We start from the raw sequence: 12,768 nt of genomic DNA, 5'->3' as shown, positions 1-12,768 counted from the left end.
CAAAGCACAGACACAGATCAGGGCAGTTATTTGGGAGGAAACCTTTACCCTGTGCTCTTTTTATCACTAATTAAAAACTCATCTAATCCCAGTGCTGCGTAAGATGCAGTGTGTGGAAACAGCAGCTGGACTCAAATCCAGAGCAGCTGTTCAGCCAGCCGGGACATGCTGTGTTCACCGGCCCACTCTCTCCGCTCTGCGCTATGATTTATCAAAATGTAGCAGTAACAGCCCGAAAGTAAAGGCCAGGCTTTATGTATGCTCTTTCGCTGCTGTGGTTTCTGTGATAGATGGGCTGGTATTGTATTTGATAATTGTAGCACTAATATTACAGATGACTGTAATAGCAGTAATACAAATGATGGGTAGCTAAACATAAATTTAAATCAAATCAAACATTCTCTTAAGAACAACAACAAAAAAAAAGAACAGTGACTGAGTAAGAGATATTAACAAGAGTAAAAATCCCTATGCACAGTTTGAACAGAACTGGCTTTCACTTCATTTTTATGCATTCAGTGCATTCATTTTATGAATTCTGAGTTTTTTAATCAAGCTAAGACAAGGTGGCTGTACTGTCATTGGAATGATTGTTTGTGTTTGTGTTCACATTGTCAAGAAAGAAATTGAAGCACCAGTCGTGACTGAATTTATCTTCACTTAAAATGAATACAAACAGTGATAGCCTCTGACATTGTGGTCCATTTGTCTTAATGATTGTAATGATCACTGCTGCCACTTCATCACTGAACTAGTAATGCCTGATTAATCATTGTAAAGCATGAAGTGTCTGTATCCGAGTCAATATCAGGACTTAATCTGTGTTTGTATGTGTTGTAGGTGATGCAGGTGGTGAGAGAACAGATCACTCGTGCTCTGACGAACAAGCCTAACTCTCTGGACCAGTTTAAGACCCGCCTGCAGAACCTGAGCTACACTGAGATCCTCAAGATCAGACAGTCAGAGAGAATGAACCAGGAGGACTTTCAGTCTCGGCCCATTCTGTGAGTAACACACACACACACACACACACCCCACAACCTTTTACATGGTCTAATATACAGTGTACTCTCATACATACATGATGCATCCATGGTAGCAGCAGCTAGGTTTTTGGAAGACCAAAAATGATAGCAGTTTAATAATCTAATAATGTTTCTCATCTCTGGCCTTGATTGTGGTGCCTGAATATGAGAACACACTATTTAATTATTGCACAGGAAAGAAATACAGAAAAAAAATAAATAAATAAAAACATGCAAATTAAATAAAGGAATAATTTAAGGGGAATTAAAAAAAAAAATAAACAGGTTAGGAATGTATTTTTATATTTAACAGGAGGAAATAAATTACAGAACCATATGAATATAAAAATAAATAAATAAAGACATTAACAAAAGCAAAAACATTTATTTATGTATTTATGTATTTATTTATTTATTATTTTTATTTTTTGAGTCATTTATTTTTCCTTTTTTCTGATCTGGTCCACCATAGGTTGCAAGCACACATTAAAAGGACATTTCCACACAAATGACATTGGAGTTGTAGGGCAGTCTAGATCTCATTAGACTAAGAGGACGCTCAATTAGAGATTTTTTCGTAGCTGACGGCACGTCATTTGTGCTGCAATGTTCAGTTTCAGAGAACATGCCGGCAGGACTTTGTACAACATTTAAACTCTTAAAATTTGCTCTTTAAATCTAATGAAACTTTTCAGTTGAAAAACAGTTATATTTTTAGGTGCATTCATTTCACTTTTATACTCTGTACACTTACTGGCCACTTTATTAGATATGCCTTATGTTTTTGCTCAACCTTGCAGATGCAGCAAAACTATAGCTCATGCACAGTTCATGTTAATCATTCCCTAACCATACATCAGTTTCTGTCCACAGCAGCATATTTCAGTGGACTGTGTCTCAGCCTACTTCACACATACACTTTTGTCTATAGATTCTCCTTTTGACTTACCAGAGAAATAATTTTCGACAGGTTCTCAAACCAGTTTAGCTAAGGTGCACGATTTGAAAGCAGATGAATGATACTACTGGAGTGTCAGCAAGCTTCTCCTCTTCTCCAACTCAAACTCACTTCCACTCTCCTCCAAGCCATGCATAATTTAGTTTAATAGCTGTTTTATGCATGCCAGGCAGAATGCACACCTCTGTCAGGGGAGCCTGCAGAAAATGAATGAGTGCACTTCATGCAGCTCTTACCTTCAGACCTGCGTATTGAAAAATTGCTTTGAGAAAAGGAGATGGCGAATTTTGGGTGTGTCTGTTGCCTTTTTCGATATACGCTACTGTTGGTTGAACATGTGTGTGTGTGTGTGTGTGTGTGTGTGTGTGTGCACTCCTGCTTTACAGGGAGCTGAGGGAGAAGATCCAGCCTGAAATTATGGAGCTGATCAAACAGCAGCGTCTCAACCGCTTGTGTGAAGGTACCTGCTTCAGGAAGATCAGCAGCCGCAGGAGACAGGGTAAAGCTCACACACACACACACACACACACACACACACACACACACACACAGACACGCTCTTTCTAATATGCTGTACATGTACATATTATCAGGCGGTAAACATTTTTCCACTTGAGTCTCCACCAGCCATTGACCAGAAGCACAGGAATTGATTGCAGTAATGGAGGAATCGCTTAACTTAATTTAACACAGTGGAATTGCTTAATTTAATTCTACAGCTTCTAAAGTAGTCTAGCTGACCACTAAGCTTCCGACTGACTATGGGGTTAACGGGAAATCCACTGGCTAATTACGGAAAAAAACATGCATCTAGTATTAAAGTATTAAAACTTAAGCAACCTGGAAATTTACAGACTAGTTCTCCAGTCATGGAAAATATCTAGAAAATGAGAAAATGGAGAAAATGTCCTGAAAATCCTGGAAAGAAAAGTCCTGAAAAGGTGTAAGGTTAGTCATTAAGCCATTGAAATTGCATATGTGAGAATATTTCCTCATCACCCAGTAGTCAGTCTACGAAATGTATTTACTTTACCCAGGACAAGACTGGCATATTTTGGAATTCCAACCAAATTTTTGATATCTATAGGCTTTTCATGGTCATTGTTCTACAATCCTTATGATTCAGATGTTTATTATTTATGTATTTATTTGTATATTCTCTGTCAGGGAAAGGGAAGGATTTAAACTAATTTAAGCATAACCATCCTTTTAAATTCTCATCCTGTTGGGATGAAATAAAATCTAGATCCGAAATATGCTTTGTGACAATGTCTCTTGTTAAAAGCACTACACAAAATTCTTTTTTTTATTGAAATTGTTCTTCATATTTAAGACACAGTCAGTGCAAGACACAATCATTTTGCAATCACCAGCAGAGTCTGAGGATGCCACGTAAGAGAAGGTTGCAACTCTGCATGACACAAAGCCTGAACATTATTATTGGTAACATGACAGGCATGAGTCATTTTAAGATGACCTTCTGTGAGTGACGTCCGTCATGCATATGTCTTGGAAAAGTTCTAATTTCCTAAAAAGACTGATAAACCTAAATATAAATGGCTCTATTCTCCACGAATGGTTGCTGTTAGTCTCGAGTAGAGCTGTTGCAGATGTCGGAGTAAGCAGTGAGAGAATAAATAGTAACAACTGGCTCCTGTTTTAAAAGTAGTGTTAAAGCTTTTACAGTGTGGAGTGGAGAGCAGTTAATACTGGCTTTCGTACAGGCTTTCACGAGATTGGGCCTGTCTACTCGAACAGAGGGAGGCTTTATCAGTTAGCCTGGGTAATTTAACACTTTTCACACTACATGATTAGATCGCTGTGAGAGTGGACACCTTGTTTCTGTTCTCTCGTTCTCCATCTCACACTTTCCTACTTGTTGTCTGTCAGTTTTAGCCCTTTTACTTCTATCTGATCTTTCTCTGACCTTCACTCTGATTTTAATTAGAGGTTCCGCTAGGTCCAGTAACAGCATGTAACTGGTTTTATACATTATCCCACAAAATGCTGCAGGGTAACTTTACAAGAAAGCCATATTTTGTTTCATCCACTTATAAATAGGCCAGTTACTTCAGCTCACTGTCGTGTGGAAGTGCAGGATCATTAAGCTGCATTAAATGCATCCCCAAACAACTTAACATTTCTCCCTGCAGAATTCAGATAAATCTCACGATAATCCTCAGTATCTTTCACCTCCTCTGTGCTAGTAGTGTTAATTATGCTTTGTGTATAACACCATAAACCACGAAAGTCTTTCATTTCTGTTCCAGTTGCTGGACTAATTCAGGATAAATGGCATAAATTTTTCGGTTACATGTCTGTTCACTAATTTTACAGTAGGACATCTGTAATGATTATGATTGATTTGCACAGTATAAGAGCTTTCTGTATAAATGACAGAGGTGGGAGTGTCTACACTATGTACTCATTGTTGTCCTTCCAAAAACTTCCACATTATTCCTTAGTTATTTATGTACATTTTGTATCTTCGGCAAACTCAGTGACATATTATAACTGCTTGATTAAGGGCTTGTGTCTGCACAGGTTAAAAATTAATGACATTACATGCCTATAATGTGTATGTATTCTGAGCTAGCAATGCAAAAATATGGTAACACTTGTTAAAGTTATTAGCTTGTTTTTACCAACAACACATTCATGACATGCTGACGAAGTTGTAGAAGGTACACACCGTGCATCATAGCAGTGTTATAAATGTAGATTTGATTAACATTTTAGTTTGAGGCCGTTAAAATATGGGCTTTATAAATAAAAAACTGTATTGGAATGGCACTCCATAATCATTTTAATACATGCTCCTATAAGTAATAGATACCATAATAAAGTATCATAATGACAATTAATAGTTGTTGTTCTCTCTTCCGTGTAAAGATAAAGTTGCATAAAACCTCCCGTATCATCTTGCAGGTTTTGACCTAAGCCTTTCATAAAAATTCTCCTTTTATAAAATATTTATGCAATGCTTATGAATGTATTATAAAGGCAATATGTAGGTAACCTTTAAATAAAGAAAAAAATCTAATGTCACTAGAAGTGTCACCTATATACTATATATTAAAAAAAAAAAACTTTCTGGAATGGATTCATTCTCATGCAAAATGCTTTTTTCCCATGTGATATGAGAGTCACCAGCATGGCAATTCGCATGAAAATTGATGTTATTTTTACATTTTAGTAAATAAAAGCTGGCATAATCTTTCCAATCATTCCAGACATTTAGTCTGTGAATATTACGGATCTGACTTATTCGAACGTGATGAAAAATGAGAAAGAGAGCCTGGTGATAATTCCTTTACCCCAGATTCCCATCTTATACTAATCCTGTCAAAATAGGGCTCAGTTCTGAAAACTGGAACATTAGCATTGGATCTTGTACATAAACTCTTTTGCATTATTTTCTGTTTCTGAAAAGTTTCTGATTAGAAATGTTTGTGGTTTCCTTTTTCACTTCATCTGAGTAATTTCATGGCACAGTCTGCACATCACTTTATTTTCACTGTCTGTTCTTTCCTCATGTGTTTGTGTTTAATGGATGTTGATCAGAAGTTTGTGTACTACGTAAGTTTATGTATACACTCATACAAATCTATTGTACTTGCATGGGTGTGCTACTATATTTATGGGTTCTTTTTTAGAGTCTGGTTCTTCTCAAGGTTTCTTCCTCATGTCATCTCAGAGAGTTTTTCCTTGTCACTGTTTCCTCTGGTTTGCTCATTAGGGATCTTAATCTGCCTATGGATTTCTGTATAGCTGCTTTGTGATAGTGCTATTGTTAAAAGCACTATACAAATTGAATTAAATATTAAAACTTTGCACTGTGCAGAAAATGTCTCTCCACCCAACTATACTTAAAGAAGTCTTTTCCTCTTATTCTGATTCCCCATTTCGTTCTCTTTTTATCCTTAAAATCCTTCTGCCAACATTTTTACTTGAAGAGCTCCACTCAAACCACATCTGCCCATCAAATATTCATCAAGCTGCTCTTAAATGTAAATTACTTTGCTCGCTCTCACTCTGTCTTTCTGTACTTCCTTATGTGAATGTGTCTAACAGTTAACAAAGAAATCTCTCAAACTGCATCCAGGATCCCTACATAGGAAACCTCACTTGTAAAGCCTTGTTTTATTATTTGTTTACACCTTGAAAATGATCAGCGTACTTGATTTCTTCTGACATCTTGTATACACACACAGATGGTTGGCGGTTCCACCGTCTGGCTCCTCACAGCCGCTAGGTTTGTGTCTATAGATAAATAAGCTTCAGTCGGGTGGGTATGTTTGTTAGGCGGATGATGCTATAGAGAAAGAGTGTAATGAGCAGTCTGTTTGTATTAAATCCTGTCCTCGGCTCATGCCATGTGAGAGCTTGAGCGGGCTGCAAAGTGCCACTGTGCACGATTCTGCATGGCTCGGCAGATCCCAGACTCTCCACTCTTTGCCACATTGCCAGGATGCTATTCTCAGCAATTAGGCTTTGGATGGAGGCACCAGAGCAAGTGCCAGCCGTCAGCCTATGTGTGAGCAGCACTGACACTTTGTGCCAGCCTTCTGTCCGGTGCAGGAAGTGCCAGCCAGGGGTTGGAGAGCCTTCAAGCCAGTTAAAGATTTATTCAGTCAGCAGGCCAATAGCACCTCCTGAAGTCTTGCCTTTACATGTACATGTACACTACAGACCAAAGTAGTCATTTCAGAAGTCGTTTCTAAAGCTTAATTTAAAAAAAAAAAAAAAAAAAAAAAAAAAAAATTGAATTTTTTTTTTTTAAACACATCATCATTGTTGACACATGGAAACGGTATGCTACAAAAAATGGTCTTGTCCCCACAGTAGAGCTAGGTGATAGGAAATTATGGTACTGATATCTTGAAAAGCATTTCTGATAATATCATGTAAAACTTGTATACCTCTGTAACATTGAGTAAATCAATCATTACACAGTAACTATTTCACTGTCAATAATTGTTCATTTCTTTTTAAATATTGTGGAAGTATATAAGTTATGGGTATGTCCAAAAAAATCTAATAATTGACATTTACAAACACAATCATGCAGTTCGTGCCTATAATGTCTAGAGGAGATTCTGATGAATGCAGAATGTGTAATAAATAATTATTCATAATATAGAGATCAGTAGTGAATACAGGTCAAATTTCTTTCTCTCCTTCTTAGATAAGTTCTGGTATTGTCGATTGTCTCCTAATCATAAAGTACTCCACTATGGGGACCTGGAGGAGAGTCCTCAGGGAGAGGTGCCTCATGATTCTCTACAGGACAAATGTAAGTACAGCTGACTGCATCACTGTAGTGCAGAACGATTACTCCAGAAGCCTGGAGCAGCCCTGGATCATAGCTCAATGCTCCTCTTGTTTCTTGACAGTGCCTGTGGCTGATATCAAAGCTGTTGTCACCGGTAAGGACTGTCCACACATGAAGGAGAAGGGAGCCCTGAAGCAGAACAAGGTGAGTGTGTATGTTGGAGGAGGCTTGATTACTGTATTGATCAGTGTTTGCCCATGGGGTTACTGTGCATCAGTTAGTTGCCATTTGTGAATGTGCTCTTCACAAACATTCGCTGGGGTAATATCAAATGACAGCTCCAGGGGCCCTGGTTTGATCCAGAGCTTGGGTTATTGTTTGTGCAGAGTTCTTCCTGTGTCTGCGTTTCCTCCAGCTTCTCCGGTTTTCTCCCAGATTGCTGGACTGGCTTATCTAAATTACCCCTGGGTATGTGTGTGTGCGTGGATAGATGTGTGCATGGTGATAGACTGGAGTCCAATCCAGGGTGTATTCCCACCTCATGCCTAGTGTCTCCGGGATAGGCTTCAGATCCACCATGACCCTGACCAGGATAAAGTGATTAGATGAATGAGTGAATGAATAGACACAAACTACAGTAAAGCTGTGAGACTCCAAATCCACATTGCTTTCTAATTTTAGACCTCATAAATGGTGTTATTTTGCTTTAAAATGGAGAGAACTCTGTGTACTCAGGTGAATTCAGCTGCCTCAGGCTTTCCCCTGAGTCCTGCAGGCTGACTCATAAAAGACAAATTTAGCATGAAAAACAAAGCCACATTGTGGTGCTCTGTCAGCTATGTTTATGGTTTTATCACTGAGAATGCAGCAGGAAGAATAGCTGAGGGGCACAGAGAGCACCATAGCGCACTACTGCCTCTGCTCAGTGAGATAGAACCCAAACACACCCAGATGAGATCTCTCATTCTGAACAATAAGACAGACCAGTCTGTGGAAATTCCTATACACAATAAGACTGCCTCCTACAGAGTTCCTGTCAAACTACATACAAAAGACAAGCCATGAGTGGTTACTTAGTAAGGAATAACACACGACAGACCATGCTGTTAGACGAATAACACGCCGGCGGGGTGTAATATGGCACGACACACAAGCGGAGTGCCGCTACCCCCTGAAGTGCATTATTTTCACATCACAGCAGGGTCTGGAGTGTGTTATTTCACTTATACCACATCAATTTGCCAATGATTACAATGTTGAATTCATTAATGAACATTTTAACAGCACATATCGCATATTTTAACAGTTTATAGGTTTTAATGTTTAATGTTGAATGTTGAATGTTGGAATGTTGGAGAGAGAAGTTAGTTCCTGTTCTCACTTATGTTATAGCTGTGATAATCTCTCTTTCTCTCTCTCTCATGCACATATACGCACACACACACACACACACACACACACACACACACAAAGCATACCCTGTCATTTTAGAGAGAAAATGGAAATCGTATGTGAGACTGAGAGTGCTTACAACTGAGATTCCTTCCATATACTGTTAAATAAATGTCTTTAAACTTCACCACATCAATGCGCACATCAATGCGTTAATCCGTTTATTATTAGTCTTATGTGGATTGTCCACCATAGAAGTCCCTGTATATGAGCTGTTACTATGAGTGCATTATTATAAACTTATCATTCATGTTACAGCCAGAACTATCTGTGCTGTTATACGAAAATAACGCGCACCTTCTGACCAATCAGATTCGAGCATTCAACTGTGCTGTGTTTATAAACATGAGTTAGATTTGCTGTATGAGTATTAGAAGGGCAACAGCAGTGGTGTTGCTGCCTCATGGCTCCATTACTATGCATGTTCTCCCATGTCCGTTTGAGTTTCCTCCTGGTACTCTGATGTGGACTGGTTACTCTATTAGCCCCTACGAGTGAGAGTAGCCTCTGCATTGGATAAACTGATAAGTCATTGAACGTACAAGTATTGAGAAAACTCCAATAGACTCAAGGCTCCCTGGTGCTTACACATGCACTTAGAACAAAAGCAAATCAACCTTCAGGGGTAAAGTGAAATTTTGTTAACTTGACAGTGGTATTCACTAATCAAAGATTTTAAGTATGTCATATTTTCTTGTATTGCTCTTTTTTCCACTTGCGTCTAGTTTTCATTTTCCAAAATCTGTTACCAGAAATTTGTCCCTGACTATAAAAACACTTCAGTTTATTAAAGAATATTTATATTTACATTCAGAATGAAATGACACTTTTTTACTGATATAATTTTGAGTTGTTTCATTCATTCATTCATTCATTCATTCATTCATTCATCTATCTATCTATCTTCAGGAACCTCTTTTTAGCACCTACATTTGCCACCCATTTTGAGTTATTTTCTGACTATTAATACCTTAACATACTTTTAAGCCATTTAGCAGTATTTATGAGAAATAGGAAACATAGAAAATCAATTCTATTCTCACCTCAAGCAATTTAAAATCCTGCACCAGTAGAACAATTAAAGAACAAAAAGGATTTGTGACACAAATTATTGATTTAAGAGCCAGGTTTGTCTGACATGAGAACAGTTTTGTATTCAGAAACATTTGCCTGGTGGTAGCTGGTTTCCTGACAGCGATCTGAAAAACATTTGTCTTGTGCAATCTGTCAGGAGCTGAGGAGCATCTCGTTACAGTAAAGCACTGAAACAGTCCCTGTGCTGGCTGTTCACTGGTTCCCAGCAGAAGTTGAGGCATGCACACACACTGTGACAGGATAAGCCATCTGCTGTAGTATATGCGGAGGAGACGTGTAAATGGCTCAGAAACATAAACTGATTCTTTTTTTCTCTTTTTTTTCTCTCTCATTCTTAGGAAGTGCTGGAGTTGGCCTTTTCTATCCTCTATGAGTCTGATGAGTATTTAAACTTCATTGCTCCTGACAAGCATGAGGTAAACAATGCCACAATATGAAAAAAATCACTATTTTATCTGCTGTTTCTTTTAAAAGCTTCACAATTTCAATAACAATGGCGTAGTGTTTTATAATAGTAGACATAAAGTTAAAATCATTACACTTCAAATGCTACTCATTTACCAGTTCCCATTATATATGATCATTTCTTCATACTGATCAAACCTGTATGTGTGCACAGTAAATATGGCTATGTGCAAAAGTTTTCACACCCCATGGTTTTTCGATAGAGAAATAGAAAATGTATGTATAATTTACAATTTATCTGTTTAAAAAAAAAAATTCCATAATAACAGTCTAAAACACAAAGCAAACTAGTTTGAAAAGAGATTTTGCCATGAGCCTCTGAGTCTTCAGAGGTTTGAAAAAGACAGAGTTGTACAGTAAATCTGGCAAAGTTATAAACACGGGTGTGGAGTGTGGCCTATATGGGGCTGAACATTACTAAGAGACTCCAAAAGCTGCTTAAACGATTTGGAGGCAGTTATAAAGGCGAATGGTGGACATAATATTATTAGAGAATATTTATATCACAGTCTTAAAGGGAAATGCACACTTTTGAACTTTTTTGCAATTAATATCTCAACATATGTTATTTGACCATTTGTGTTACTTGAAACTAGAAAAATCTGTGAAACCCAACACACTAAAAAAAAAAAAAAAATGTGAAACCCAACACACTAAATGTCTTGTTGCTACAGGTATTGAAGTCTTCATTTCAATCATTTCATTTCATTCAGACTTTTGCACTCGACCGTAGATTAATACCTAATGTGTGTGTTTGTGTTTCAGTACTGTGTGTGGACAGATGGGCTGAATGCTCTTTTGGGGAAGGAGATGACCAGTGAATTCACTCGCTCTGACTTGGACACTCTTCTGAACATGGAGATGAAGCTCCGCCTCCTGGACCTGGAGAACATCCAGATTCCAGAGGCCCCGCCCCCTATCCCAAAAGAACCCAGTAATTATGACTTTGTCTATGACTGCAACTAAAGCCCTCCACTGGACCAAGTTATTTTTTTTACATGCAGACTGGAAGAAAAAAACTTTTAGGAAACAAAAACAAACAAAGGATCAATTTTTATTTCTTTCTTTCGCTTAATTCTTTTTTTCAAAATCTTTTTTTCAAACTCAGCTTGCTCTTCAGGTGTCTGACATATGTCCCATATGGCTGGATCCACAGGTCCAGAACCTGCACCTCATAAAAGTTTCAGTTAACTTTGCAGTAACTACACACACACACACACACACACACACACACACCTTGAACCTGGTTTAACTCTGGCTCACACATACAGTCTGTCATAATGCTTGTCCTTTCCGTTTTTATTTCCATCCATCCTGTTTGAGGTGAGAGCCCCGCTGCTGAGTGTGTGCAGAGCCTGGGGACTTTGGCTTTTAGCACTTCCTGCAGCAAACGTCTGTCTCACACAGGCGGCAGCTAACAGCACAGAAAAGACAGTGTAAGTGGCACTAGTGTTAGTGTCCAAGTCCATCACCATCAGCGCACCCTGTCTATGCTTCACAAACGATAGACTGTTAACTGAACTCTTGTCTCATATTAGCCCTGATCTGAGTCTGTCCTTCCCTCAGTGGTCTAGCCAGCCTGTGGGACTGTAACCTGAAAATTCAAATACAAATCCAACGCTCGCTTCTACTTGATACCCACCAGACTTGTGGTAGACTGCTGTAACATTCCAAAGCAATATATTGAGCTTCTGTTTTTGTAACATGGTGTAAACTTTAGTGATATTTGTGCAGCCAAGTAGTCAGTATTCACTTGTGTCAGTTAAGAGATTTTTTTTTAGGAACATATGATAAATTTGATCATTAATGTTAATTTAAGTTAAATGATGAATACTCTCACTGTTTTATCCTCATGAATTATTTTTTTATCCCTTCAGATGTTTGTTATGTATTTTAGAGCCCTACACCATGCTGTTTACATTAAAGATCAATTCCAATTCAGCCTTCTGATTGCATTTCTATTCGATAACACTTTGGAAATCCAGCCGTTCTTTATGCACCTCCGCTGGAACAACAAGCCGTGATGTGTAATTGCAATTTCTAACACTTTAACTTTTGCATTAGCCACCTTGCTCAAGGGCACAGTGGGAGCAGCAGGCTTTTATCAGCTGAGATCGAACCCATTACCCTTTTTACAGTTCACTGCCTGTACTTCTGTGAACACTAGGCCTTATTACTTGGTGGAGTAATTAGGAAAAAAGCAATTTAGTGTCAGTAAAGTAAAATAAGTTAATTCAAGAAAGTACAATTGCAGGCAAAAGTTTGCATCTCCCCCATGGTTTCTGGTAGGGGTGGAACATAATGCCAATATCTTTATCTGTTTATTGCTTCAAATATTCTTATCTGTATTCAGATTTTAACCCAAAGCGGGCGTGACCTCAGCCCAAAGGGCCAATGTGTGTGTGTGTGTGTGTGTGTGTGTGTGTGTGTGTGTGTGGGTTTTCTTTCCAATCAAGCAGGAGCCACACCAGATTCCATGAGTTTAATGAGGTGTGGCT

At 38.3% G+C, this 12,768-nt stretch overlaps 1 protein-coding gene across 8 annotated transcripts in view; it reads left to right on the top strand.

Annotated features, from left to right (window-relative positions):
* The window catches only part of elmo1 (engulfment and cell motility 1 (ced-12 homolog, C. elegans)), an 87,222-nt gene extending 75,011 nt beyond the window's left edge, over window positions 1-12,211 (top strand). For all 8 annotated transcript variants that reach the window (XM_034298480.2, XM_034298479.2, XM_026929578.3 and 5 more), the window contains 6 exons: window positions 841-1,004; window positions 2,370-2,482; window positions 7,172-7,279; window positions 7,380-7,462; window positions 10,144-10,221; window positions 11,036-12,211. In XM_034298480.2, coding sequence (XP_034154371.1) covers window positions 841-1,004; window positions 2,370-2,482; window positions 7,172-7,279; window positions 7,380-7,462; window positions 10,144-10,221; window positions 11,036-11,236 — 747 coding nt within the window. In that variant the 3' untranslated portion in view covers window positions 11,237-12,211. The remainder of the gene's footprint in view (window positions 1-840; window positions 1,005-2,369; window positions 2,483-7,171; window positions 7,280-7,379; window positions 7,463-10,143; window positions 10,222-11,035) is intronic.
* The last annotated feature ends 557 nt before the right edge of the window (window positions 12,212-12,768 follow it).

The sequence above is a fragment of the Pangasianodon hypophthalmus genome, chromosome 23 (assembly GCF_027358585.1).
Source record: "Pangasianodon hypophthalmus isolate fPanHyp1 chromosome 23, fPanHyp1.pri, whole genome shotgun sequence".
Classification (NCBI taxonomy): Eukaryota; Metazoa; Chordata; class Actinopteri; order Siluriformes; family Pangasiidae; genus Pangasianodon; species Pangasianodon hypophthalmus.
Note: the sequence above shows the minus strand (reverse complement) of the source record. Positions and strands in the feature narration are given on the sequence as shown.